A 26,308-nucleotide genomic window follows, 5' to 3' on the forward strand; every position below is an offset into this window, starting at 1 on the left:
ATGTTTGATAAAGCTGTAATGTAGCTGAAAAGCATCTTCTTAGTTTGTTAAACAGAATCGGATTTTTAAAGAGAAATTCACTGTTTATCACAAAGTAAAGGAGTTTCACATTAGACTTCTCAGGGTCCTTAGCAAACTGACTGCGGGAGCAACTTGTAGGACAAATGCAACACTTTTGTGTCCATGAATATTTCATCAAACCCTTCCTCACCAATGCGACTGTGAGCCAGCATGTCCGCCACGGCTGCAGCGCGGCTCTGCTCCTGAGGCTGGCGGTGAGGTTGCTGCGGAGGTTGCTGCTGCTGGGGCTGATGGTGAGGCTGATACAGCGGCTGGTACTGCGGCTTGTACTGCGGCTGAGGCTGGCTCTGCGCCTGAGGCTTGGCCTCACCGTGAGACATCGTGGAGGACGCGGAGGACGAGGTGGAGGAGCCCTGGGCGGAGCGGTTCATCCAGTAGTCCGAGCTCTGCAGGTTGGGATGGACTTGAGGCTGAGGAGCGACCGCCGAAGACTGCCTGCGTGCAGACATCTCATCTTCAGACCCTGACGAGGAATCTGTGAAAGACCAAGAAAAAAAAAAAAGAAAGAAAGAAAGAAAGCGATAATGTTTAGTTTAATACGTTGATGTCTGAATTTACAGGTGCACTGAAAGAGAGACAAAAGTCTGGGCATTACCTGGTGGTGTGCGGGTTTCAATGGGGGACTGCACATAAGTGGAGCGGCGCTTGGTTGGCATTGGCAGCGCCATTTTTTCCTCTTTGTTTTTAGCCAGTGCAGCTTGGACAGCCTCTGTATGGATATCTGCACAGGCAGAGGAAAAAGAACACACCTTGAGTCCAATGTACTCTAGTTCTGAGGCAAAAGACAACAAGAAAAAAAAGGAAAAAAAATCAACTTAAATGGACTTAAAGTTTAAGGTTTTGCTGTTAAAGCCCTTGGCCTTTGCAGGCCAACTCGCTAAGAAGCTCTTCTAGATTCATATGGTGTGAACGCAGCAAAAAACTTTTATTTTATCATTGACACATTGGAACACTGGAGATTTTCTTTTTCCAGTTAGATCTCGCAAGCAAACTCAAATAAACTCAAATAAATCATCTTACAAGATTAAATCCATCTAGACTTGATGAGAAGGATTACTTTATTCTTAGCGATAACATTTTAGCCTTTTTTTTTTTTTTTCCAGCGAGATCCTGCTTAAAATCTGAGAAAGGAGTGATGAAAATGTTTTCTCGACGAAGAACGAAGCCACGAAGGAGAGAAGAAAGCGGCGTATTAGCCCACTCGCAAGCCTACACAGACAAAATGCACACAGCAACAAACACAGCGATGGCTGTTCACTCGATGACACCCACAGGCGCATTAAGTGGCACCACGTGACCGAGAGCACGCTCAGACCATGCAACACAACATGTGCAAGAGAATTATGCGCTGAGAGAAAACACATTTATTACTTCAGTGAAATTGTTCGAACATCGAGAGATAAAAATAAATCCAGAGCGGCCCACTGCACAGCGGCAACGGGGACTATAATTACGTAAAAGGCGCTCTGATGAACAGATTACTGTGGGCTAAATTATCCTTCCTCATAATGTGCATTTCCCTCCCTCTCACACACAGGAGCGTCAGGAGAGGGCGACTCCTCAAACGTGTCCTGAAGGATGACGGTGTTTCACAGAGACAGTGTGGCGTTTAGAAGCTGGGCTTGTGTTTAACCGCAGGTCCAAGCTACAGATGAATCCAGTGGTACAACACAAGCCTGATGTGGGAACAGGCTTGTGTTGTACCAGGGAATTCCTTGCTTTAACTTTGTTTTTTTACAAGTTTGAGGTTCGATCTGTCATTTACACTTGAAGCGTAATAGTAAGAGAAATAATGTGGGATTGGTAGTAATGTTTATAGGCCATACCTTTTGAAGAGTAGGAAGATAAGCAGTGCGTTTACTGCAAGTCCAGCAGGAGTTGAGTTGCTTAAGTGCTGAAATATCTGAAGGAGGCCAGGCTTTACAGCTTAGAAAATTATGTTTTATATCATAGTTTTCTGTTATTTGGGTTTGAAGGTCTTGATTAGACTAAACAAAAATGACCCATCTGAACTGAACTGCACAACTTCTATGGAGAAGTGAAATTTCTACATATTAAAGTGGATGTACACAAAAGTTCTGCTTTGTTTGCGGCGCGTGTCACAGCGGCACAAACAGAAGTTGCTGCTTATTGATGGAACTTTACTGGATTTAATTCCTCTCACTGTCCTTTTTATGTCTCATTATGATGAATGCATAAAACTTTAAAAAGTTCTGTACAGAAATATGGTCGCATACATGACATTGGATATTGTTTTGAATATTAGAATGACGACATCAACGCCAATTAATCCACATTTCCTCACTTCTAATTCTTTCCCATCCATTTATCACAGCATAACCACCATTAGTCTTAAGTTTTAAGACATTAATCAGCAAAATCTGAATCAGGGTCAGCATAAAAGATAGTAAAATCCATGCATCAGGCCAAATATACAAGTATTACCGCCTATTCGATATTTTTGATCTGAGCAATTCTATGAAACTGCAATATTGCACACGCTGACATTGCTTTGACAAATCAATTTTTATGAATTGTGCTGCCGTGACAGAAAATCTCAAACTGAACTGCTTTGACTGAAGTCATTTATTTATTTAAGTTATTTACCTGACAGTTTTATTTTTGAAGATGAACACTTCCTGTGTCAAAACTACAAGTATGTATGTGCCGATCCACTATCCAAGCATAAAGAGCAGTTGAAAAATTACTTACCTGAATTTTAGAACCTGCAAAGTAAAGTGCTAAGTTTATGAAGCATTGTGACATTTCAATGTGTGTAAGTTTTGTCCACGCACTGAAATATGTCACAAGTCAAATTATTAAGGTCATATCAAAATAGCTAACATTAGCATTGCACTTGATCAAAATGGCAGCAGAAGCAGCATTGGAGTTTTTTTTAAAGGTTATCTTTATTTGATGTAAAAAAAAAATTTACCACTGTTTAAGTGACGTTACAGATCATTGTAGTTCTTACTTAAACTAGCTAATCCTGTGTTGGAGCTACAGGTTTTTGGGGGTTTTTTTTACACCTTGATTTAAGCAGGAAGATTGAATTGAGATTAAAAATCTCTTTTTCAAGGGAGAAAGTAAGCTGTTCAAAAACCAGACAGGAGAGACTGCAGCGTCATCAAAATAACTGAGCTAAGTGGGACACTATTCTAATTTCTGTTAACTCATAAAATGTGTGCCATTTTATTACATTTTAAAGCTGCTAAGAACCTCATTAGGACTTTGTGTTAGTAAATTGCTGTTCTTTTGATGACTCCAATCAGTATTGGAGAAGAAAGTCTTTATCGGAGAGTTTACTAATTACAACTGCTAATCTGTAAAATCTGGTACAAATAATAAAATATTAGTCATTAACATCCAACTATTACCGAGTTCACTTTTTTTTTAATTGGTCCAAAAGATAGCACAACTTCGTCACTGAAACATTTCAACACAGTTTTGAAATATATATTGTAAAGGGTTATTGATTTAAATGAAATGCACATTGAGCAGAAGTGAGTTGGCTGCCACAGCAACTCTCGCTGCATCTTGTTTCCCTCCAGTGACTCTGTATAGATCCACTGCTGCTGACATTTCAGATGACTCCACAGGTTTGTGCTGTTTTCTTATTGTCCCCTCTTCCAGCTCCCCACCCTCATCAGTCAGCAGCAGGCCTTGCACTTGGGGCTTCCCTGGATGTGGCTCAATAAAATACTTAAATAAGGAATCGGAGCCACGGTTGAATTATTCACTATTCGTAAAATAAAGAAGCCCAAAAGTTGCAGTCAAGTGTGAATACTGAGGAAACAAAAACTGGGATAATTTCCTGATGAAAAAACTGTCGAATTACTTTTCTTATTATAATCTGAACAGGCAGTGCATTGTTGTCACCTCTGAAGCTAAAGTGCAAACTGTGGTCCCCTGAGTAGGAAACTGTGGAGCAGCTGATGTAAAAATAGAAAGTGGAAAGCTTGCATGTATGAATGCAGGAAAAAAAAAAACATGTTGAGGCTTTGAAAAACAGCAGATCGTTTTGACAAAAATTGACACAAACTAATAAAGATGAAGTGAAGTTAAATTTCTGGGAAAAAAATAGGGTGGAACTCTTGAAATGATTTTGTGGGACGACAGGACTAGACAAATGTGGCTCACTAGCACAGGTTACTAATGCAGATTGACACGTATCTAATTTTTTGACAAATTTTTTTTTTTTTTTTTTTTTTTCAAAACAGAGAATGGTGCAACACAAAGTATTCCTTGAGCAACATGAACTTTCAGTTTTCTTTTCAGGCCGGGATTTGAACGCAAGGCAAACGTGCTACCAACTGCAGCACAATTTACAGGTTTACAAAGATTGAGCTGCTCTGTGGTTTCAGTGAAATATCACATTTTTAGTTCACTGTGGAGTAAGCAAAAATAGAATAGTTTTGCAGTTCTAATTTTTAAAAAAATTACTTTTAACTTTGGGTCTATATGGCAAAAAAGTGTAGATACCACTGCTTTACCAGGGTTTCCCCCAGTGTGTTTTATAAGCCTGACAGGCCACCAGGCTTCACTTGTGCCCCCACCTGGCTTAGCAGTTTTTCATGTGCTAACCTATATTACTTTATAGTTGGTGTTCAGATATTAATCTTCCAGTAACACATAATTATGAAGTGATATATTCAACTTTCCTTTCAGTTTAAAAAAATCTTTAACTCAAAAACACGGCGGGCCGCTGGATGAATGACTGCCGAGCGTCCCAACCACCGGGCATAGAAAGTTTTCTGGGGGAAACTATTACTAACATTATTTATATAAAAATCAAAAACAATGTAAAATTATATATACATTTTTTAATAATAATGATAAAAATTTAGTGTTCAATCGTTTTGCATTCAGAAAGTTATGGGTTCAATTCCAGCTTCCTCCCCTGAATGTTGCTGTCGTTAAGCAGCTTTCAGTGGCTGCCATGACTAGAGGAGAGCTATTCGAATTCAATCCACATCGTTCCTTCTGAATGCCTTAGCGGTCTCCAGCTTTTCTGGCTCTTGCTGCGTGTGAAATGTTGGATCGGCACGTTTAGAGTCAGTCCTATCCGAGTCGCTCTTGAATTTTTGATTTTTGAGCTCTGATTTCTCCCTCTGTTTCCCCGAGTTGTTTTTAATTTCCTCAGTAACTCGGTATAACAGACAGGCTCTGGTTCATACGGCTTCACGGCGAGCCTGCTGGAGTGTTACTGTGATTCCCACAAGAGCAGAGCAGAAGGAGACGATAACAATAAGAAGCAGCAAGACGTCCAAGTGAACACCAGCAGTATTCTCCATGTGGTTTCGGTGACCTTTCACCTCGACTGCTCAGACTCTCCACCATCAGGTTTCCCCATCAGGATCAATACCGTCACACACATCCAGCCAGTGACATCATGTTGCAGGGAGTGGGGGGCCCCTCACAAAGGGGTTCCCCAGCTGCAGCCCTCCATTGCTGACTGTTTCTCTAATCTCCTCACACTCCCATAAACAAACACGCTTCCAATGAACTCCTGTTTAATTGGTCCCTTTGAGACAGCCCATTGTGTGACTTTTAAACACCGGCTCACTCATCAAGCCCGGCTCACGGAGGCTCATCAAAGGTGCTCGAAGTTTGAGCAGCAAGAAGCAAGCGCGGCCGTTTCCTGACCTGATCTGTAGCGGTCATCCCTGGTTCCTCCGTTGCGATGCGTCCGGCGAGAGCGGCGTTCACGGTACCGGGACGAGTTGGCGGGGGCCGAAGCGGGGACGTGGCTGGACGAACTGGGAGCAGGGGGCTGTGCGTCGTTCTGAGGGGGCGCCACTGTCAAACAAAAACATCAAACCTCTTTTAGTGGGAAAGATGTCCCATGTAAACTAGAACATCTGTAGTTTTTCATGTGAGTAGAACTTCTGTGTTTCAATACTGGTAGGTCTGAGGGAACAAAAGGTCAGTTATCACCCTGAAAAGTACAAAGACCTTCACTACTTTAACTTGATGATGCACAGGGAAAGTTCCAGACTGTGTGAGCTCACATTTTGGACAAAAAACAGTCCAGTAACAGCTTGAGAAGCCCTCAGAAATGGGCTCGTTTTCAGCCCGCCGGCCTCATTCGACGCAATTTCTGGACATACTAAGCCTGGAGTGCCAATAAGTGGCACTAATAGTAAAACTCTTCAGTGTGGAGGTTGTCACTGAGGCAAGAAAGGCCGGTTTCCTACCTTCAGCAGCAGTGTGTAGAGCAGTGAGGCAATTTAAAAGGGAAACTGGGGAATTTGTATATAGATTGGAGCGTCTCTAGTTTTGGCAATATCCAACACTTTTCTACTTGGAAGTCATAAGAAAATGGGCTTTCTGATCGATTTTATGAGCACAAATATTTAGATGCTGCTCAAATAAATAACAGCCTTTCTCAGAAATTTGGTGTTTGTATCTTATGGTACAAAATGTATTTAATTTTCAGGAAGTATATCTGTTTTTTGGGGGCTTTTTTTTTTTTTTTGCATGACATGGTTTCAGGAAAACATCTGGACAAATGCAGGACGGCCACAACAGTAAAGCCACCCAACACAACAGGCTGAAATGGCTTCCGCTGTGGTAGAAACCTTAGCAGTGATGCAAGGCGTCCAGATATCCAGTAGAAGTTGGAGTCTGTGTGTGTTCTCAGAAACTAAGAGGCGATCTGATCTTACCTGGAGTTTGGATAATGTAGGGAGCCAGGAGTTTAGTCCTCTTCTTCTCGTAGCCCTTCTGAGTGATGTCACCTGTGAAGCAAAAATGTTACTCAGATTTAAATTTGCAGGGGAAAAAAAAACACACAAACAACTTATCCATCGACTGCGCCTGACAAAATAAAAGACAAAGTTATCAACATTCTCCGCCAATGACTGCATGAATTAACAGTGACTCCCTCTGATTTCGAAAGAAGCCATCTGCGATCAAGGAAGGAGAGAGAGCGACAGGGAAAAATACCCGCGTTGGAAACCAGTAGGCAGGAGGGTGAAAACAGATGGGTGCGCACAGTGCTGCAGTGATCTCTAGAGATGGCTGCGGGCGTCAAAGATGAGCCTCAATGAAGGGAAAAACAAAACAGGACTAAATGTGGACGGAGACGGAAGCGTGGGCTGGGGACAGGGTGATTCAGAGACTCGGAGAGAAGTGACGACAGCGGATGAGAAGGTGGAAGATGAAAAGAAGATGACGAGAGGCACAGAATAGGAGATGGTGGCAGTAAGGAGAAAGTGAGCAGACAGAGGTGGACCGATACTAATTCATCGCCCTGACTTTAGCCTTGACCAGGAAGCAGGCGAGCAAAGCCGTGGCCGGGGCCGTGCAGTCTCGACGCTAATCCTTCATGTGGGTAGAGCTGTCAGATTTTCACATGTACAAGAAATCAATCTGTGGAGCCTCTCGCCACTTTCCCAGAAAAACCATCAGGGACGGATCGTTCATTCCCATTTGTTCCTGGGTGAACTGAAGATAATCCCTGCCTCAATAAGGTGAAGACCTGTTAACAAATCATAAACTTGTTTCCTGAAGCGCTGAGCTTTTCTCGACAATTATTAACACTTGGACCAATTAAAAAGTTTTCTGCACCTTGCAGTGACAAACAGGCGAGCTTCATCACTTTGTGTACATTATGACTGACTGTTTCAATCAGCTAGTCATACTTTGATTAGCATTCAGTGGGTGTTTTCATTAGAAATGGAGTGACGATAAAAGTTTCTGAATCCAAATTCATCACTCATTATTATTTTCACCTTTTTTGAGACAATTGAATATATAAAAAGAAAAAAAAAAGAAAAAATAAAGTGCATAAAGTGTTTGTGCAACGCATGAAGTTTTTGAGTCCCGGATCTTTTGGGACAGCAGCTGGAAAAAGATGAATCCAGGTCAGAGACTCCAGTTTGGTTCTGGAGGTTCTGGTGCCGGAAGAAACGCATGGAGGCAAGGCGGCTACATGCATCCAGAAGAGCTTTGAGGCCGATAAGTTATAACTGTGAAAAACATAAACATGGGAGGTCGTCTAAGAACAATGACCACAATGACACTTCTGGGAAAATACCGATGGATTATTGACACGTTTATAATACAGATGCAAAATTCAACTGGTCTTACTGTTGTGAGTAAAATCAGCACTTTTATTTATTTTTTTGCATATTTTGCTGAAGTAATTTCACATGCTGGAAAGTGAAAGCTGAGGTTACCATGGTCAGATGTTTGATCAGTACGAGCTCTGTGCCTCTACCTCCGTGGTTTATCATCGCAGATAAGATGGCCTTGCCTAAATATTTGGCACATGGCAGCGGAAAAACCACAGACAGTGGGAATAAGCAAGAAAGCTCATGTTTGCAAGGACATCGCCTGGGAGCTCACGCCAACAAAAATACCAACTCAGAGGCAGGGGGGCATCTTTTTTTTTTGTGTGGAAGAAATATGGAAGAAAGGCAAACACTTCCATAAGTAATGCATGAACAGTACAGTTGGCTGCGCTCAGTCACATGATTTATTTTTAGCTTATGTGAACAGGCAATTTCTCTGCAGAAACACAGAGAGAGGGGAAGAGATGGAGACTGGGATGGGGGAGGGGTCAGCATGCATTAACCGAAACCCAAAGTAATCGCTCCTCCATCTGGATCATTTTCCAGCAGTTAGGGACGAGAGAGTTAAACTGTTACCGTCACCGGATATGTTGGGGAGAAAAAAAGAGAATCGGAGAAACTGGTGGATAATAATCACGACCTTACATATTTGCATTTGCGAAATGTGCATCACACAAACACAAATATGAACCGGTACTTGTCTGCTCCCAATTTACAGGGTTGCCAGGGGTCGAACCACAGCTGCACCATGAGAGGGGAGAGAAAAGGCCTCACTTGTGTTACCACACTTTCCCACAGTGACCCAGTCACGTCTGTCCCCAGCGCCGGACGCCACGATCAAATGATTTCAGTCGACCTTTGCACGAGACAGCCGCAGCTCGTCCTGGTTGGACAGCCGGGTTGTAAAAAAAAAGAAAAAAGAAAAAGAGAACGATGCAAAACATCAAAGTCGTCCGTCCTCTCCGGCCCGAACGCTCTCCAACTTTCTGTTGTTGGGAATATTTGAGCTGCGGCTCGGCCGGTCGCTCTCCTTCTGCCCCGCGGCCTCTAGGGCTGAATAGTAATTGGCTGCACATCTTCATTCTCTCTCTCTCTCTCTCTCTCTCGCTCTGCTCTGCTTCCCACCCCCATCACATTACACTCAATTGGCCTTGCAAGAAAACAACCTAAATTTATGTCAACACCTACTCGTTAAAACAAAAAAATCAAACAACCTATATGGAATGCGACTTTAAATCTACAAAGTCCGGTCCAATCTTTGTGATGCTGTGTACTGACTCCACCGTCATGAGCTGGCACCGTGCCCTCACACCCCTTCCCCCCCATGCCTTTGTTGATTGAGCTCAAGTCGGTAATTTTCAGCAGGATTGTTGTTTATTCAGCAAAGCGAAGGTCCTGAGGTCCAAAGAGCTGGCGCGGTTTTATCTGCAGAATAAACATCTTCTGAGGCCTCCCAGAGGCTTCGTTTTCGTTCTAATCTACCCCAACTCATCGCGTACAGCCACCAGTAGCCGGACACACACATGTCAAGAATATGGTAAACACCCTGCGTGTTTTTAAGGGGCAGCAGTGGCTCAGGTGGAAGGGGTTCGTCCTGTAACAGGGGAGCAGCCAGTTAACCCCCCTACCCCCCCACTCCATCTGTCTCAGTCACTTTGTCATTGTGGCGACCTTGAACGTGATAAAGCCCTTTCCAAGTGCAGGCCATTTACCATTTAAACAACAACAATGTTTGGGTTTTTAATTTATTTAAATGAAATGGGTTCCTCACTGCTCAAGACCATTTTCCTGTAGATTCAAGCAACAATTGTAATATTTAGGACAATCCTGATGATGCGAGCAATAACTATGAGTATTATGAGGTCTTGTAGTGGCTGTCATGAACATGCAGTTAATTTTTTTTACACAACACAATATACAGCTCTATAAAAAATGAAGAGCCAACTGCACTGAACCCCACTGAAAACCTCATAGTTATTCCACCAAACGTTGATCTCTGAACTCTTCCTGAGTGAAAACATTAGTTTTGTTGTTTCTAAATGAATATGATCTTGTTTTCTTTGCATTATTTGAGTTCTGAAAGCACTGCATCTTTTTTCGTCATTTTCTACAAATAATTAAATTTTTGCTTGGAATGTCGGAGACATGTTGTCAGTAGTTCATAGAATAAAAGAACAATTATCATTTTACTCAAACATATAAATATAAAGAGGAAAATCAGAGAAACTCATCATTTGATGTGGTCTCTCAATTTTTTCCAAGGTTGTATATTTAACGCCACGTTTCTTATTTACTGGCAGCACAAAAAATGTTCTTTTTTTTTTTTTTACATTGCCTGAATGATTGTGTATGATTGCAATGTGGAGCAGTTCAGAAGGTTCTCTTGCTTTTTCTTGCGCCTGTGCTTGTGAACTTGTGCATGTTGGTACAAGACCACAAGTATGTCAACACTAATACGCTGTGTGACTGACAATTAGGCTTATGCAGCTGCTCAAAGAAGCTGTGAGCGAACTCAAATTAAACCCTGCAACCATTTTCTTCCACTTTAAGCACACAAAATAGTTCCCCGCAATAAAATGTTTTCCACGGATCACACACAGCTGTTCTCTTCGATCAGATTGCTCCCGACAGGTTATATTTGAAAAGACATTTGTAAAGCTGTTCATAATTTCGACATGCATTCTTTTCTTTTCTTTATTTTTTTAGAAGGTTGGAGCTGCAGAGACACACCAAAAGAAAACACAATTATCTCAGGTATAATGAGACCTCTGTGTATATTCTGTCACAGTGGATTATATTACTGAAAGAGAAGACACATGTGTACTTCTGTTGGTTTAGACCAAAACTGGTATTACGAGCCCAGCAGGGTGAAAATGGTCTCCAATCGTTCTCCTCCTGCGGAATAGGAAGCTGGGTGTGGCCAACAGGGGCAACAAAGAGAATCATGTTTTCCTCCACACATTCATTAAACTCATCCCTGATGGGACTGATGACATCAACACACACACACAGTCCCAAGAGGCCGAGAAGCAGTAATAACAAGGGTCACAAAGACAAAAGGCAAATAAGTGCAGGTACGTAATCTGATGTCCCGGTCCTGCCTCCGGATGCAAAGTTTTCTCTTTGTGATAAAAAAGCAGGAGGAAGCAGGGACTGACATATCTGATGCACACGTTAGCATTTACTGGCATCTGCTGCTACAGAAACTCTTACTCAATATTTCTATTCAAAAATATTTCATTTGTCCCAAGCGCATAATCCAAGTATCTTCAAGGAGTCGCTGTGGATGGTGATGCTGTGGGCAGGAAGGACCTCTGGTCAAAGTCAGGCTTTCTTCAAATCTGAAGAAGCCTTTGACTGACGACTGTTGTTGTTCGACACTCTCATGACAGTCGCAACATGCAAACAGCTCAATTTCAAGGGAACAAAGTTGATATTCCACACAGTAACATGCCCTGGATGACAATCAGTGGGGGACAAGCAATGCTGATCCTCCTCATTTGCTTTTGCTGCTTCTCTTTTAAGATTAGGAAATCGGTCAGGGGGGAAGTTAGAGTCGGAGATGTGACCAGAAGAACAGAAGAGATAGTTTAAATTTTCAGGCGCCACGGTTACACATCATAACAACTGAACTGTCCAAGAGTGAAAAAGTAAAAGCAAAAATCCTTTGCTTTCAAAACCAGAGGGAATAGCTGTCCAAACAAGCAATACCTTAACCAAAAGAATTATGAACAAAAGTCAACAAAACGATCAAATCAGAGCTAACGTAACAGAGCCGCTGCCACCATGAGCACTATAGTCTATATCCAACCTTATTTACTGTCTAAACACCTCAGAGCGCTGAAGTTGAACAGCTCTAGTGATTTGAAACCAGAAGCAAGTCTGGTTTCACGAGTGACGCAATTCCAGACGCCAGCAGAAACCGGAAAACCGGACAGAGATGATCCAGTTAGAGAGACAGTCTGATGAACAGTCTGCAGTCCAGTTTATTTAAGCACCTCCTTCAACATGCAAACTCTTTTGTTGTGCTTTGACAAGAAGAATGAATGCAACAGACAAACAGAAAAATATCTAAGGAACATCCTGAAAATGGGTGATTTAAAAAAAAATTGCCATTTGTTTAAGGATTTTTTCTCATAACGTGTAGATTTTAAATTTTTTTAACAGGAGCACATCCAGGTAATGTTGCTGTTTTTGTGGAGTCGTATCAGGTCAGTAGGTGGTCCTTCAGTGTGAAACAGTCATGAAAACGTTTTACTCTACCGAGGTTCAGCTGGCAAGCCAGGAGCAATTACCACATGTAAAAAAAAAAAAAAAAAGCACAGACCGCCTTCTCATGTTGCAGCCTCGACACCACTAAAAAATTTATGCATATGAGACTCACAAAGACAATAAATTGAGCTGTTTCAGAAATACTTCCTGACAAAAAGACAACAACAAAGCTGATCGCTCTTAATAAGGCAATACTGTTTAAGGAACTAGAGCTTGCAAATCACGTTCCATGTGTAACAGCTTTTACAGCTTGCTGCTGCAACATATGGCTATTTTAATCTGGAATAGTTTATGGAAATTTCAGAGAGTACAACAGCAGGTGAAAGTCCATGACGGGGGGCAACACGTGAGGTGAGCTGGTGGCAACCAGGTGGAGCAAAAAGAGGCGACAACATGGGGTGACGACTAAAAACGATCACAGAGCATTAAAGAACGAAATACTGATTCTGGCAATCAGAAGGAAGCTGCTAAGGTAATGATACGTTTTAGTTTATTCAGATTAGCCACAACTTAGTCTTAAAGAAACGGTATTCACAGGCCGGTCTATGATAAAGGAGAAAGTAACATGTGCGCTAGAAGGAAACAGATTAAATGACAGAGCGCTCACTGGCTGAGTCCTTCTTCTATTAAATAATTGAGTGAACACACACTGACCTATGAACCACTTAACTGCTCTCCATGCAATAACCACCAACAACCTTGAATTATTTCTTTTATCTTTTTCCATTTTTACCAGCCAAAGCCAAGCAACGAATCGCAGAGTCGTAATAACGATAATGGGACGGCGTAAAAAAGCAGCCTAAAAGGTGCGACAGCTCAAAGCCCATGTGAGGCTCCCTGTGAACATGAAAGCAAGATGATTCAGGATTCAGCTCCCCAGCTGACTGTGCAGCTCTCTGTGAAGGGGTGCACCGGAGTCTCCTCTAAATTATTCAGTCGTTTCAGAACAAGAGCTACATTTTTAACAGTGTTTGTCTGTGATCCTGGCCGAATTAAAGGCTTAATATTAACAAAAAAAAAAAAAAAAAGACATGATCGGTGCCAGAACTTTTTCTTTCATCGTGTTTGGTCGAGTCCAGGCGGGAAGGCAGAAAATCAGAGGGCTGTTCCTCTGAAACACTTAACGACTGAAATCTGTTTTTTTGGGGGGGGGGGGGTTTCCCCCGGGACCTGTCAATGGAGTTTGCACACGCAATAAACAAATCCATCTAAAAGCTGTGCAACTCGTACCTCACGCACATTTATGTTTTCGCATCCACCTGAATAATGTGTAGTTGCGCCACTGGTGTTATCCGATGGGTTTTAAGAAAGGAAGACGATATTTTAAAATTTTCCCTTCCCTAAATAATCTACTCTAAAGACGTGAGCATAAATGTAATTCTGCCGATTACATTTTTGACCACCTCACGTTTTTAGTCAGTGGCGCTACAACAAATGTTTGACTGTTCCTTTATCACGACGACATTATATTTCAAATGTTAAATGTTTGGTCATTTGCAAAAACACTATTTTCCTTCTTAAGGAAAATAGTTTTTTCCAATTTCATTTTGTTAATATTAAACGTTTCAAATCATGAAATGTGCTTCAATCTCAGAGCAAAATAACCAGAGCAAACACTAAAAGTTGTTTTCAAATTATAATCACATTTATTAAAAAAAAAATAAAATTAAAAATCCAAACCAATCTGCCTCTGCAGTGAAAAAGTAATTGCCCCCTAAACATAATAACTGGTTGGGCAACACTACATTCAAGCCTTTGTGGTAACTTTTCAATCAGTCTTCAACATTGCTGCAGAGGAGTTATGACTTCCTCTCCATCACAAATTGGTATTTATGCAGCCACATTGGAGGGTTTGTTTAAGGTCACACCACAGCATCTCATTTGGACTTAAGCCCAGACTTCAGGCCATTCCAGAACAATTTTTATCTGGTGGATTTTCTGGTGTGCTTTGGATTGTTCTCTTGCTGCATAATCCGAGGGCTCTTAAATTTAAGGTCAAAAACTGATGGTTTGATATTCTCCTTTTTTGCTAGAGACCTGATGGTTTCATCGGTTATATCAACTCTTAAATCCCAGACTGTAGCACTCTGATGTAAAACTAACTTCAGTCGAATCAGAATATTTCCCTAGAAGTCTTGGGGATTCTCAAGATATTTTACAGCCAATATGGGGCAAATGTTTGTGTTGTTTTTGGTCAGCAGTGAGCAACATTTCAGACAAAAAAATAAATAAAAATATCGGTATCAAAATTGGTACAACTGAACTGTCTAAAAGTGAAAAAGTAAAAGCAAAAACCTGTAAAAAGTCGGCAGGTCAGACTTTTTAAAGATCTTAATTGGCAATCAGTGCGCCCCTAGTTGTATTCATGCAAACTTAAACATGTTAAGTCTGCCACATATTCACTGCTACACACGTTTCAGTCACGGGGACGATTGTAACTTGGATGTATATTGTGTTCGTCTAGTTGGTCGCCTTTTGGAAACCTCAGACTAAAGGCAAAGATCTTTCCATCCATTCTCACTTCCAGTGCTGACTGATCCCAATAACCTTCAAGCAACTTCATTTCCAGACAACTAATCTAATTTCAACTAGATCTGTGTGGATTCAATTTAAATGATTTTCTGCAAGATCAAGATTACCAGACAGGTCAAAGAGCTGACTAACGCCTGGCGGGTTTCGGACTCTAAACCAACGGCCAGATCATGTAACTTTTTGTTATAAAGAGACGAGGGGGAAAAAAGAAATCCTGACAGGAAGCAGTTATTGTTGGTGGGCGTGTGAGAGGCAGAGATCCCCAGCAGCAGTTTCAGCCTAATGTGACTCACAGGCTAAATGAGCTAGGCTTGTTGCCCCCTGATGCTCTGTGACCTAGATTGAGAGATGCAGGCAGGACTATAATCTCTCATTTCTCTCCCTCTCCCACTGTGTAGAACAGGCCGCCGACGTGCGCGGAGACGAGAGAGATAGATGGTCTCCAGAACTTCACCAGACGTTATCGATCCTCTACAGCAAGAGCCGAGGAGATGATCGAATTATGAAGCCGAGAAAAACCGCTCGAGTAGCTGCAAAGCGTGCCAAACTGTTTGTTTACGGGACACGTCTATAGCAGCACGCACATATGTGGAGTGGGACAGTGCAGATGGCATGGATCACCGGCACCGGAGTGAGTTTCCACTTGGCTTAAAGCGTCGACAGCGCTGCGAAAAAGTATATTTGCCCCCGTAAAGGTTTTGTTATGTTTTTGTTTTTTAATCACATTTAAAAGTTTCCAGTATAGAAGAATCATATATTCTTAATAAGTACAGAAGGCAGTTTTCAAATTATGACGATTTTTTATTTTTATTTTTTACTGGCCATATCCAGGGTTGGTTTCTGCAAGTCCTTTAAAATCACTCCAATAGAACTTCCTTCCTGTCTGGCATCAGGAAGCTTAAAAAGCTCAAAAGGAGACAAATCATCAACTAAGAAACTAAAAACGTATCTGATACTGATCGTAACGCAAAAGATCACACAACAATTTCTAAGCTTGTGAGACTTCAGTGAACTACAGGGAGAGTCATGAACTATACAAAGAAAACACGATGAACCTTCCCAAAAACGACTCACAAAGGAGGCCAAAAAAAGAACAAAAAAAATTAAGGTTGTGGTGTGGCCTAGTCAAAGTCTGGACATAAATCCAATGAAGATGCTTTGCCATAGTCTTAAACAACCCTGTCGCACTTGTGGTTGAATTAAAACAACTCTTACATCCTCCACGGCAATGTACATGTTGATGGTTTCTGAACAGTTTTTTTTGTATTTATTGGTTTTACATTGAAAAAAATCCCAATAAATACAAAGTTGCCTCACATTAACTTTTGTTTGATTGTGTGAACCCTACATTTTCAGTCAAGATATAAAAGAAATCTTGAAGAAGGCAAATTCCTTTTCTACAGGTTTTAGAGCCGCTGAGGAAAAAAAAAAAAAATTCTAAATTTATCTTAAAATTATTTTTCTGACATTAGTGTGTGGTCTATCGCAAGATTACATTAGCATCCTCAAATTTCCCAGTGAAACAAACTACAACAGAACAATCTGTTTCTCGCTTGGTCTGGAGTGACGTTTGATGTTCTGATTGATCTTAACATTTTCCTTTCCACACATGAATAAGTTCATCTGATCTCTTGTTCTATTTATATCCTTATCTGTCTGCTCTACTTGGTAGCACTTCCTTGACAGCTACCACACTGGCGTTGTTAGCTTTTCCCGGCTCTTCTACCAGTGTCCTCATGGTGGTTGCCTCCGTGAATGCAAGATGGCACCATGATGTCACTCATTTGCATAGGGACTGCCATTTTGGAGCGTCAGGTTCAGTAATCTCCATCTAATTTGACGTTTGAACCCACTGATAAGAGAAGTGATAGATGAGACCTGACTGGGAAGAAATACACACCTTTAGCAGCAAATGGAGCTAAAATAGTGAAGCAAATAAAACAAAACAAAACAAAAAAAAAAAAACAGCAACCTAACGGTGGCTACAGGCATTTCTAACTCAGCCTTAATCCAGGGTTTGGTTGTAAAACAATAGCCCAAGCTTTATGCATCTCACTGAGCTCTGTTCAATCCATTATCTGAAACCAGACAGAGTATCACATGGCTGCAAATCTACAAAGACATGGCCGTTAATCTAAACTGACAGGCAAGGCAAGGAACCCATCAATAAGAGAGGGAGCCAAGAAATGACTGTGGAGAAGCTGCAGACATCCGACAGCTGAGCAGGAAGTAGCCGGCGAATGTGGAGACAGAGCTCCTTAACGCGAATATCATCTCTGGATCACAGTAGCTCACCACAATGTTCTCTCCCTTGTTTCTTCCCTTCCTTTTTTTTTTCTCTAGGTGTTGTTTATTTTTGTATCGCCCAACAGGGTTTCCCATTAACCCCAGCAGTGAGCTTAGCATTGCGCTACATCAGCTTTTTCTTGCAAGTAATGTTTTGGAAGTCGTAAATTAGGATTTCATCTGATCAGAGTTGCTTCTTCCACATGTTTGCTGCATGGCTTTTGTGGAACAACTGCTTTCGTCTTGACGCTTTCTCGTGAAGTCCAGATTTGTGTGTGTGTGTGCAATAGTTGTCCATTCGACACGTTTCGCCACCTTCAGTCAGGAGCAGCTTGGCAGATATGGCTGCAGCTCCACATTAAGATGGACGCTGCGTTCCACTTTGCTCACCAACACAAACTGCTGTTGCCCAGCGCACAGCAATACAATCAAATCTGTTTCTCAGAGCAGCGCAGCCGATTTCACATCCCGACAGAAAGTGTGTTAATGCTGCACATCAAACACAGGGTAGTGGCAGCATCATCCTGTGGGGATAATACTGCTTTTCTTAACCAGAAAGAGGAACACTGGTCAGAGTTAATGGAAATGAATGAAAGGCAATTCTAGAACCCCCCCCCCCCAACATCTAGAGCTATGATGCAATAGTTTGGATCAAGTATATTAATATTTTAAGGTGGCCTAGTCAAAGTGCAGACCTAAATTTAATTGAGAATATGTACGTCGATGAAACCAAAAGTCTCTTGGCTACTTCACAGAGAATTGCCAAACATGCAATTTATTTATTTGTCTGCAGCTCTGTCGTTGCTCACTTGTTTTTATAAGATATATTTCATGGTAATTGAGAAGCATTATATTTAAATATTTCCTTATTAGAAATTGAATTTATTTGTGTGAAGAATGAGCACTTTTAAAATCAAACTTTCAGACTGCATAAAATCTAACAGTAGTGGCTTTTAAAGATTCTGTACATTTATCTTGATGTATTTGGTGACAGCTGTTCTCACTAGTGTCGTATGTTTCTTTGTATTGTCTTTGTTTTATAAAATTTTATCTTTGGTCCAAATAAAATAAAATAAAAAAAATGGAAAAGAAACTTTAGTGTATAGCTGTGGAAAGTTAGTAGATTCATCCCCTAGTTAAAGCAAAAAATAAAAAATAAAAAAGGAAAACTTAGTGGAGGTATAAACAGGTGCATGCCACACTATTCAGGTCTTAAACTTAACTGAAACGTAAAAACAAACAATAAAAAGAAAGCACATGGACGCTATATATTATGAACTACTTTCAGTAACTCAATCACATAAAAAAAACAGCAAAAAAAAAAATAATGAGGTCTGTTATTAAGGTGCTCTGGGAGACACATGCGAAGTCACCGGGTTGTGGCGGACGTCCCATCGCATGAAGACCTTCTAAACGGAGCTTAAATAGCTACGTGAGTCCGGCCGTGTGAAGAACAGCAACCTGGTCAAACACCATAATCCCCATAGTGCCGGGAATAAGCACTGGACACTTGTACCCTCGTCCAGAGCAGCTTAAACTGTTGTGGTTTAGTGCTCTACATTCCAGCCCAGCTCAGTCACTAAGACCTTTTACCCCGTCAAAGGTTTTCTTTGTGTCCTTCCAGTCATGGAAGCTAAAGTAGGTGGAGTTGCTCCGTTTCCTCTCCTAGCTGCGACTATCGCCACCAACACGCACAGAAGCAAAATGCACATCACACTGCAGCCCTACGAGTTTTCAGACAGGACATAAAAGATGCTGATGCACATTTTCCTACGCTTGTTGCTAGGGGGAATCCCATCTACGGGGACAACAATGAGGGAATTGTTGCCATGTAAAAGATATCCACGACAAAGTTTCAGGCTCGCTGGGTGCCCAGCTGCTTCTTGCCTTGTTGCCGTCAGCCGTTTACAGCCCGAGTGGACGTCGGGCAGACGGCGAGGACGCTTCGTGACACCAGAAGGTGTTGATACAGAAGAAGAAGAGGAAGCATCTGGAAAGCAGGAGCGCTTCATCACGTTTGATCTAATGTTTCAAACGACAGCGCGGCCCTCTGAGACGGACTGAGGCTCTTACAGAGGGATGTGAGGTGTCACCTTACCACACAGCTTCACTCAAGAGACTAAAACCGACAACAGTCTGAATTTACTATTAGCCGTGGAGCTGTCCCAGAAACTTTGACTTGACACTGAATCCAAGAAATGTATTTACTTTGATGACTAATTTAAAAATAACAGCCTTGTTACTTAAATAACTTAGATCATTGGACTAATTTTAATATCAAAGACAAAGTGAGTAAATAAAAAAACTAAAAAAAAAAAAAAAAGCAGAGTGGTGATTCCATCTATTAAGGGAATAAAGCAAAGCAAATCTACCGTGCACTATGCGAAAAAATAATCATCCCACTTGTTAAATCATAAAATAAGAAATGAACTATGACATTTTTCTTTCACTATCCACTCCGACGCCTGACAGAACCTGTCTGACAACATGAGGTCGGCCAAAAGATCTAAAACGCAAAATGCCATTTAGACACAGATCTACAGAAAATAGAGAATAGATGAGAAAGGGTCACTGACATCTAATCATTCTGGAAAGGATTCGAAACCCATTTCTAAGGCTTTTCAGCTCCAGTGAACCACAGTGAGAGCCATTATCCACAAGTGGAAAAAACGCTGAACTGTTGTGAACCTTCCCAGGAGAGGTCGCCCTGCAAACACTACTCCCAAAGGAGCATCAACCACACGTCCAGGGAGCCACAAAGACTCCAGAACTGCGTCTAAAGAACTACATGCCTCACTTTAGGGCTTAGTATTTATGATCTGACAATAACAGAAAGATGGGGGAAAACATGGCATACATGGGTTTCAAGGCCAAAAGCACAGCTGGACAAAAGCAGCCATCTCCCATTCGCCAGAAACAACATGTAGACGATATTCAAGACTTTTGAGGGGGGAAATATCCTGTGAACTTACAAGAGAAAAACTGAATATTTACATCTGGTCTTAAAACAACAAAGCATTTCAGAACAAATCATACGTACAGTCAAACACGGCGGTGGCAGAGTGATGCTCCGGGACTGCCTTAGGTCCAAGTCTGGACCTAAATCCAACAGAGATATTGTGCTTTGGTCTAAAACGGTTTAATGTGGCTGAAATAAAAATCAATCAATCAAGGCTCACAGGCAGCAATCGAAAGGTTACAACCAGTTAGTGGGTTTTGGGGTAAAGTAGCTTTTTTGGGCAGAATCAGTTTGGTTGGGATTTTTTTCCCCTTTAAAAACACAAACATTTCATTTAAAAAAAAAATGGTTTTTGTGATTACTGAGGTTATATTTGTCTGATACTAAAACCTATTTGATGGTGCAAAACATCCAAGCCCAACAAGAAGGTAAAAACAGAAGAATGTTGTAAGGGGGGGGGGGGAAATCATTTTTCACAACAGTCAAACACCAACAGCAATACTTTAGAAGATTACCAGAACTATTGAGATGTTTTTAAAGAAATAGCTTGTGGTTTTTGCAACCTATGAACAAAATGACAAATGACTCTGTGTTGCAGCAGGGGCTAAGACATCATTAGTGGCACATACCTCTTCTTGTTTGGCTCTATGTGAAGCATGGCATTACTCATCCTCCTCCAGGCACCAGAGAACTGCACGGCACAAATCAAGTTTCTGCCTAGTGATTCACAACGTGACGAGGAGACTTGCATAACATCCAGATCCATATTCTCTATTCCTACAGCAGTGTTTTTTTTTTTGTTTTTTTTTTGTTTTTTTAAGCAAATGAGCCTTCATTATGTGCTGCAGATCAGAGTTGAAGCTTTGAGAGCAGCAGAGATGGATGCTGGATGGGCCACAACACCAACACTGTCCACTGATCCTCATACACAGGGCCTCTGGAATGACAAAGCTGACCCACATTCAACAACAGGAGTGGATGGATGCTCATTTCACCAATATGGACTAACTACAGGATGATAATGCGGATTAAAAACAAGAAATCACTGCAGATGTCTCATAAAAAAAACAAACATAAAAAAAACATAACCCCCCCCCCTCACCCCGCACAAACTATAAATGATAATCCCTACGTGTAGCAGTAAAAATGGCAGGGATTTCATGTTTTAAAAAGGGGGTCAGTGTGTGTTTATATTTTTGCTATATTCGTGACTCAACCAGCTGACACAGAGACCCTGTCAGTCCCCGAAGGAACACAAACCCGCAAATAAATCTCCAGTTTCCACCTAATCTACAGCATCTAAAGCTCCTGAACCCGCTGCAGGAACATCCAGCCTACCTTCGGACAGCTCCAGGTCCAGCTCCGCCAGCTGGTCCCTGACCTCTTTCGGCAGAGCCGACAGATCAACGCCGCGGTCGGTCATCTTCGGAGGCTCCGCAGCCAGCGGGGTGGATCTGATGAGCTCGAAGGGCAGCAGGTGACGATCCGGCGAGAGGCTACAAGAGGGAGCTGGGGGGGCGGGGGGGGATAAACAATCAAGACGTGGTAGCGGTGCTGTTTACTACATCTCCGCGACTCCCCGACACCGCCATGACTGTGGGAGATGGGAACAAGTCGGCAGAGAGGAGTCCGTTAGTCACGTGACCCGGGATGATGGGACCCTGTGGAGGCAGGAAGTGGACTCGGTGCGCCCTCTGCTGTTAGCAGCTGGAAGCGAAACAAGCTTATTCCACCTCACCTGACTCACCCCAGGTGGAAGATGGCAACCTGGCATAGGGGCGATATGGACTCACGGCAAATTTTCATCAACTATTGTAAGGATAAGGGTGATGATAAGAACCGTTTGGGTTTTTTTCCACCTTACCGTGTCGCCTGCATGACCCTACAAATACTCTTGAAAACATACTCATTTATGATGAGTATGACTTTTAACAAACCGCACAGTTAACTCTATAATGATATTTTTTAAAATATATTGATATTTATTGACACTCTCATTAGTACAAATAATAATATGAATAATAAAATACAGTATTGGGGGATTTCAAACATTTTCAATTGGAATGTATTTCAAATTTAACGTTAAATCAAGGTTATTATAATAAATGATAAACATGATAAATTAGTGCCTAATTTTTATTTATCGCTGGAAAATAAAATTTTATTTACACCTGAACACCAAAAGGTTTCATTATTTCACTCATTTAACAAAAGATAACCACTTTTTTTTCCTACCTGAAGAAAATTTAAGATACCTTGTGCATTGATTTCCTAATGTGGGATCACAAAGAGGCATATAGAAATCTAAAATTAAAAGACAGGGAAAATCTTGAATTTTGGATACATATATAGAGTATTTGATGTCTAATTATTTAAAACAATACTAAGAGCTAAGATTCCAGATAGGTAAAAAAAAAAAAACACATTTACCTTTTGTTATACATTAATTTATTTCATCGTTTGTCCAAGACAACTTATTAATTAGCTGAGACTATACACAAGTTATTTCCCATCTTGAGGCCTGAGTATTGAACAAACTTACTCCACACAGATATTTTCAACATGCCCCCTTCCTACCCCATGTAGTAAAACACTAAGAGAAAAATAAAAATAAAAACCTCTAACCAAAAGGGTGCGTACAATCACATGGAGAACACCTTAACGTTCCCACAGAAAACAAGAAGCCTAAAACATGTTATAAAAACAGCAACGAGGAAAAAAATAAAAATAAGATGATAGTCGATAGTCGTGGAAGAACAATGTCATATATTAAAAAGCTGCAAAAGAAAGTCAAAAGAAGCACCGTGCATGTATAATTAATCTGGTTCATAATGTAATAGCACTAGTTTTATGGTATAAAGCTCCCAATCAGAACATTTGTAACTTTAACATGTACACTGATTAACAGTCCATTCACTCAACAATTATCTTCACATTTCCTTTGGTCACCTCGTAACTGTAGCGTTTGACTGAAATAGAGCAAACCCTGTCAGCAGCTGGACTACACACGTCCGCTCAAAGCAAGAACATTGATATTCAATAGAAAAATATATTGCACTACTCTTTACTCAACTGAAATGTCTGGGTAAAGGGTTTAAAACCTGTCACTTGTGATTATCAATTAAAAGTATTCCAATAGCCCAAAGTTTTCAGGGGCCAATGATGGAATCCTAACAGAACCGGGCCAATTTTCACGTTTACAGATTGATGTTACAAAACAGTGAGAGTATAATGGGCTACATACAAACAGTGGTATTATTCAGCCTCGAGTAATCCATGCAGTCAGTAGGGGGTTGATACAATTGACTAATATCATGATATCCATTCTAAATGGGTTACATGTTAATGAAAACAAGGGGCACACAATCACAGGATTAACTGTGTTCACATCTACGATTTGTTTTGTTGTGAACTCAACCAACTTTCATTGAGTGCATTATTATTAAAAGAGTTGACTGGGAAAAAAAGACAAACATTTATAAAATAAAAAAAGTACAAGACAGATGATAAAATAACAAAAGAAGAGAAAGTTTTTCCAGACTGCATTCACAGCACTCTGGAAAGATTTTGCTACAACTGAAAATGAGCATTAAACATGTCAACATTTTTACCTGTGAATATATCTTTAAATGGAGTACCTACATAAAATTCCCACCAGATGTTGGTGACAAAGAAATCAACAAAACCTAATCCATACATTTAGTTATGAAATCAAATGTATTTTGGAAAAAATGAACCAACCTGGACTCTTTGCTTATTATACTCACAGCACAAAACTCCACTAATGAAGAAAATGCATGCTTAAGCTTCATTTCATTTATACTCTTTTAGGTAGATTTGATTTCACTGAGGTGAGTCAGCTTTCTTGCCAAACAGGAAGCTTGACATAAATGGAAAGAACTGAAGATCTATGCAATGTTGAAACTGCCACAACCAATGAAACCCTTTCTACCAAGTAGCATATAGTGTAGTACATTTCTACATTTAGCACTTATTCTTTAAGTTTTTCACTTTATTTCCATTCAACTTAATTTATGGAGTTAAGTTGATTTCTCTGTATGTTTGGATTATTTATGCTAACAACAGGGACTGATGATCATCCGCTTCTTACTAAATGACCACTGGACATAGGCACCAGCCTCCCAGCAACCCTGCAAGAATAACTGGGTAGGAAGAAAATGGATGGATATCACCCACATCCAGTGTAATTTAATGTTGATAACGCCATTAGATATAAATTTATTGAGAAAAACATTGGCATATTCAATAATCTTCTTCCTAGATGTAACTAAAAACATTATATGAACAAATGCAGATGTTCAAAACTCTTTTTTACAAATTAAAAAAACAATCATGATATATTACAGTAAAACTGTTAGCATGGAAAGAAACAAACCTCATCACAGCCAGTGTGGGAAGAAGTTGGACTGTTGCTGCTTTCCAAGCTGAAATAAAATAACTAATTGGTTAAAAAGCCATTTCATATTTTTCTTCTGGATCTAAAACCATTTCTGTCATAACTGACCCCGAACCCTGCAGAGTAAGTGTTCGACACATAATTCATATTTACATACACAGAGTGGTGAAGCGTTTCTGAAAAGGGAGCCTGCTGGAGGAGGGTTTGGCAGAAGTACCGCACCAGGTCTTTGTGTGATTACTGTAGGATGTTCAGGAGGGAAAAGGAGGGGTATCTATGGGAGTTAGGGTGGGTTCCCTCTTCACACCAAGCCTTGCGCCGGTGCGGCCTCTGAATGTCACTCGAGTTCATTCCGGCTGCCGTCTGCCTGCACATCATCTTGGGGTTGGCTGCAACTGCGGAGCGATGACGACCCCTCCAGGCTGGCCCGAGCCCATGCCGGCTAACACCGACATGGCCACCGCTTCTGCAGCCCGGACGCTCAGTCCATTTATGGTGGGCCCCGGGCTCGAGGCCACGGCGGCGGGTGACGGCACGTGCTGAATGACCGCCGCCGGGGAGCCGATGTGTTCGGTGGAAGCCTCCCTCGAGGCTTCCTCTCCTCCTGCAGCTACGGACAGACAGAGCAACATTCACCCTTAGAGAGGTGAGCGAGTAAAAATAACACATTAGATGGATGAGATGGTGGATGAGAGCTGACTAAAAGTTGTGATGAAACAGGAAGACATGTTAGTTAATGATCTCGAATGGTTACCTAAGAAAGCTGCCTTCTTCTGCATGACAGTGACAGGGCAGTCTTTGTGAGCTAGAAGGAGCTGCTTCAGCTGTGCCACCTCATTCCTCAGCAGAGTCACTTCATTCTGATGGCAACACAAAATATTCACCATTCATTCAGTCATCCCCAGACCATCCACAAAACACGTTTAAATGTTCAGCATAGCTTACTGTTAGGGAGATGTTCATGTTGGCGAGATCTTCTGCCTTCTTCTCCAAGGAGTTGACCCACAGCTTTCGTTTTTGTCTGCAGCGAGAAGCGGCCGCCCGGTTTCTTTCCAGAAAACGCTGCCTCCTCTCGTCGGGGTCCATCTCCGACGCACGCCGCCGCCGTCCCCCTGTTGGCTGAGCAGGGGACACCTGGAGAATGAGGAGGGGGGGTAAAAGTGGGCCACTTGCAGACATATACATGATCACTTGTAAATTATCCCTTGGTATGTTGCATTGCAAGATGATTTGTTGGGATTTTGTGTGCAAGACCGACACATAAGTAGCAAATAATTATGACATTGAAGGTTTTAACATATATATATATATATATATATGTGTGTGTGTGTGTGTGTGTGTGTGTATATCAGTGACGTGAGGTGAGGTTCATTGCTGGTGAGGCACTGACTTACGACTATATAGACGCCATGTATGTTATTTGACGTACAGAAATTTCGCGCAGGCACACAACTCTGGGGGGCAAAAAGACTAATCTTTTACATGTCATCCATAGCCGCGTTAACTCAGTGAAACTTAGAAATGTAGGTATTAATTTCATGCTATGATCCACAGCAAAGGGAAAGAGGTATTCGCCACGCTACACGCAGACTCGTTGCCATAGCAACAGACAACATGTTTTAGGATTTAACACAAAAAAAAAACTAGATTAGCTACCGCTTCTACTTTACTGAATTACTTAGA

At 41.3% G+C, this 26,308-nt stretch overlaps 2 protein-coding genes across 5 annotated transcripts in view; both read right to left on the reverse strand.

Moving 5' to 3' along the window:
- Positions 1 to 113: 113 nt before the first annotated feature.
- On the reverse strand, positions 114 to 22,023 carry LOC106954420 (disco-interacting protein 2 homolog B-A-like). Its single transcript, XM_015043889.1, has 5 exons — positions 21,547 to 22,023; positions 6,750 to 6,821; positions 5,728 to 5,880; positions 677 to 802; positions 114 to 556 (listed from the first exon to the last, which is right to left on the reverse strand). The coding sequence occupies exons 1-5, from the start codon at positions 21,629 to 21,631 to the stop codon at positions 129 to 131; spliced, it is 864 nt and encodes a 287-aa protein (XP_014899375.1). The 5' UTR covers positions 21,632 to 22,023; the 3' UTR covers positions 114 to 128.
- A 610-nt stretch (positions 22,024 to 22,633) lies between these two features.
- The window catches only part of atf7b (activating transcription factor 7b), a 17,165-nt gene continuing 13,490 nt past the window's right edge, over positions 22,634 to 26,308 (reverse strand). For 2 of the 4 annotated variants that reach the window (XM_015043890.1, XM_015043891.1), the window contains exons 10-12: positions 25,571 to 25,759; positions 25,380 to 25,485; positions 22,634 to 25,235 (exon numbers count right to left, since the gene is read on the reverse strand). In XM_015043890.1, the coding sequence (XP_014899376.1) occupies positions 25,000 to 25,235; positions 25,380 to 25,485; positions 25,571 to 25,759 (531 nt within the window). In that variant the 3' untranslated portion in view covers positions 22,634 to 24,999. Of the gene's footprint in view, positions 25,263 to 25,379; positions 25,486 to 25,570; positions 25,760 to 26,308 lie in introns of all 4 variants that reach the window. The other 2 variants (XM_015043893.1, XM_015043894.1) reach the window with 2 other exon arrangements.

Source organism: Poecilia latipinna, unplaced genomic scaffold, assembly GCF_001443285.1.
Source record: "Poecilia latipinna isolate Pla-1442-1.1 unplaced genomic scaffold, P_latipinna-1.0 Scaffold656, whole genome shotgun sequence".
NCBI lineage: Eukaryota > Metazoa > Chordata > Actinopteri > Cyprinodontiformes > Poeciliidae > Poecilia > Poecilia latipinna.

Coding starts and splice junctions, on each gene's coding strand:
- LOC106954420 (XM_015043889.1), bottom strand. CDS start 21,631: ATGACCGACCGCGGCGTTGATCTGTCGGCTCTGCCGAAAGAGGTCAGG. Junction 5,881..6,749: donor CTACATTATCCAAACTCCAG/GTAAGATCAGAT, acceptor TTTGTTTGACAG/TGGCGCCCCCTCAGAACGAC. Junction 557..676: donor TGAAACCCGCACACCACCAG/GTAATGCCCAGA, acceptor GGTCTTTCACAG/ATTCCTCGTCAGGGTCTGAA.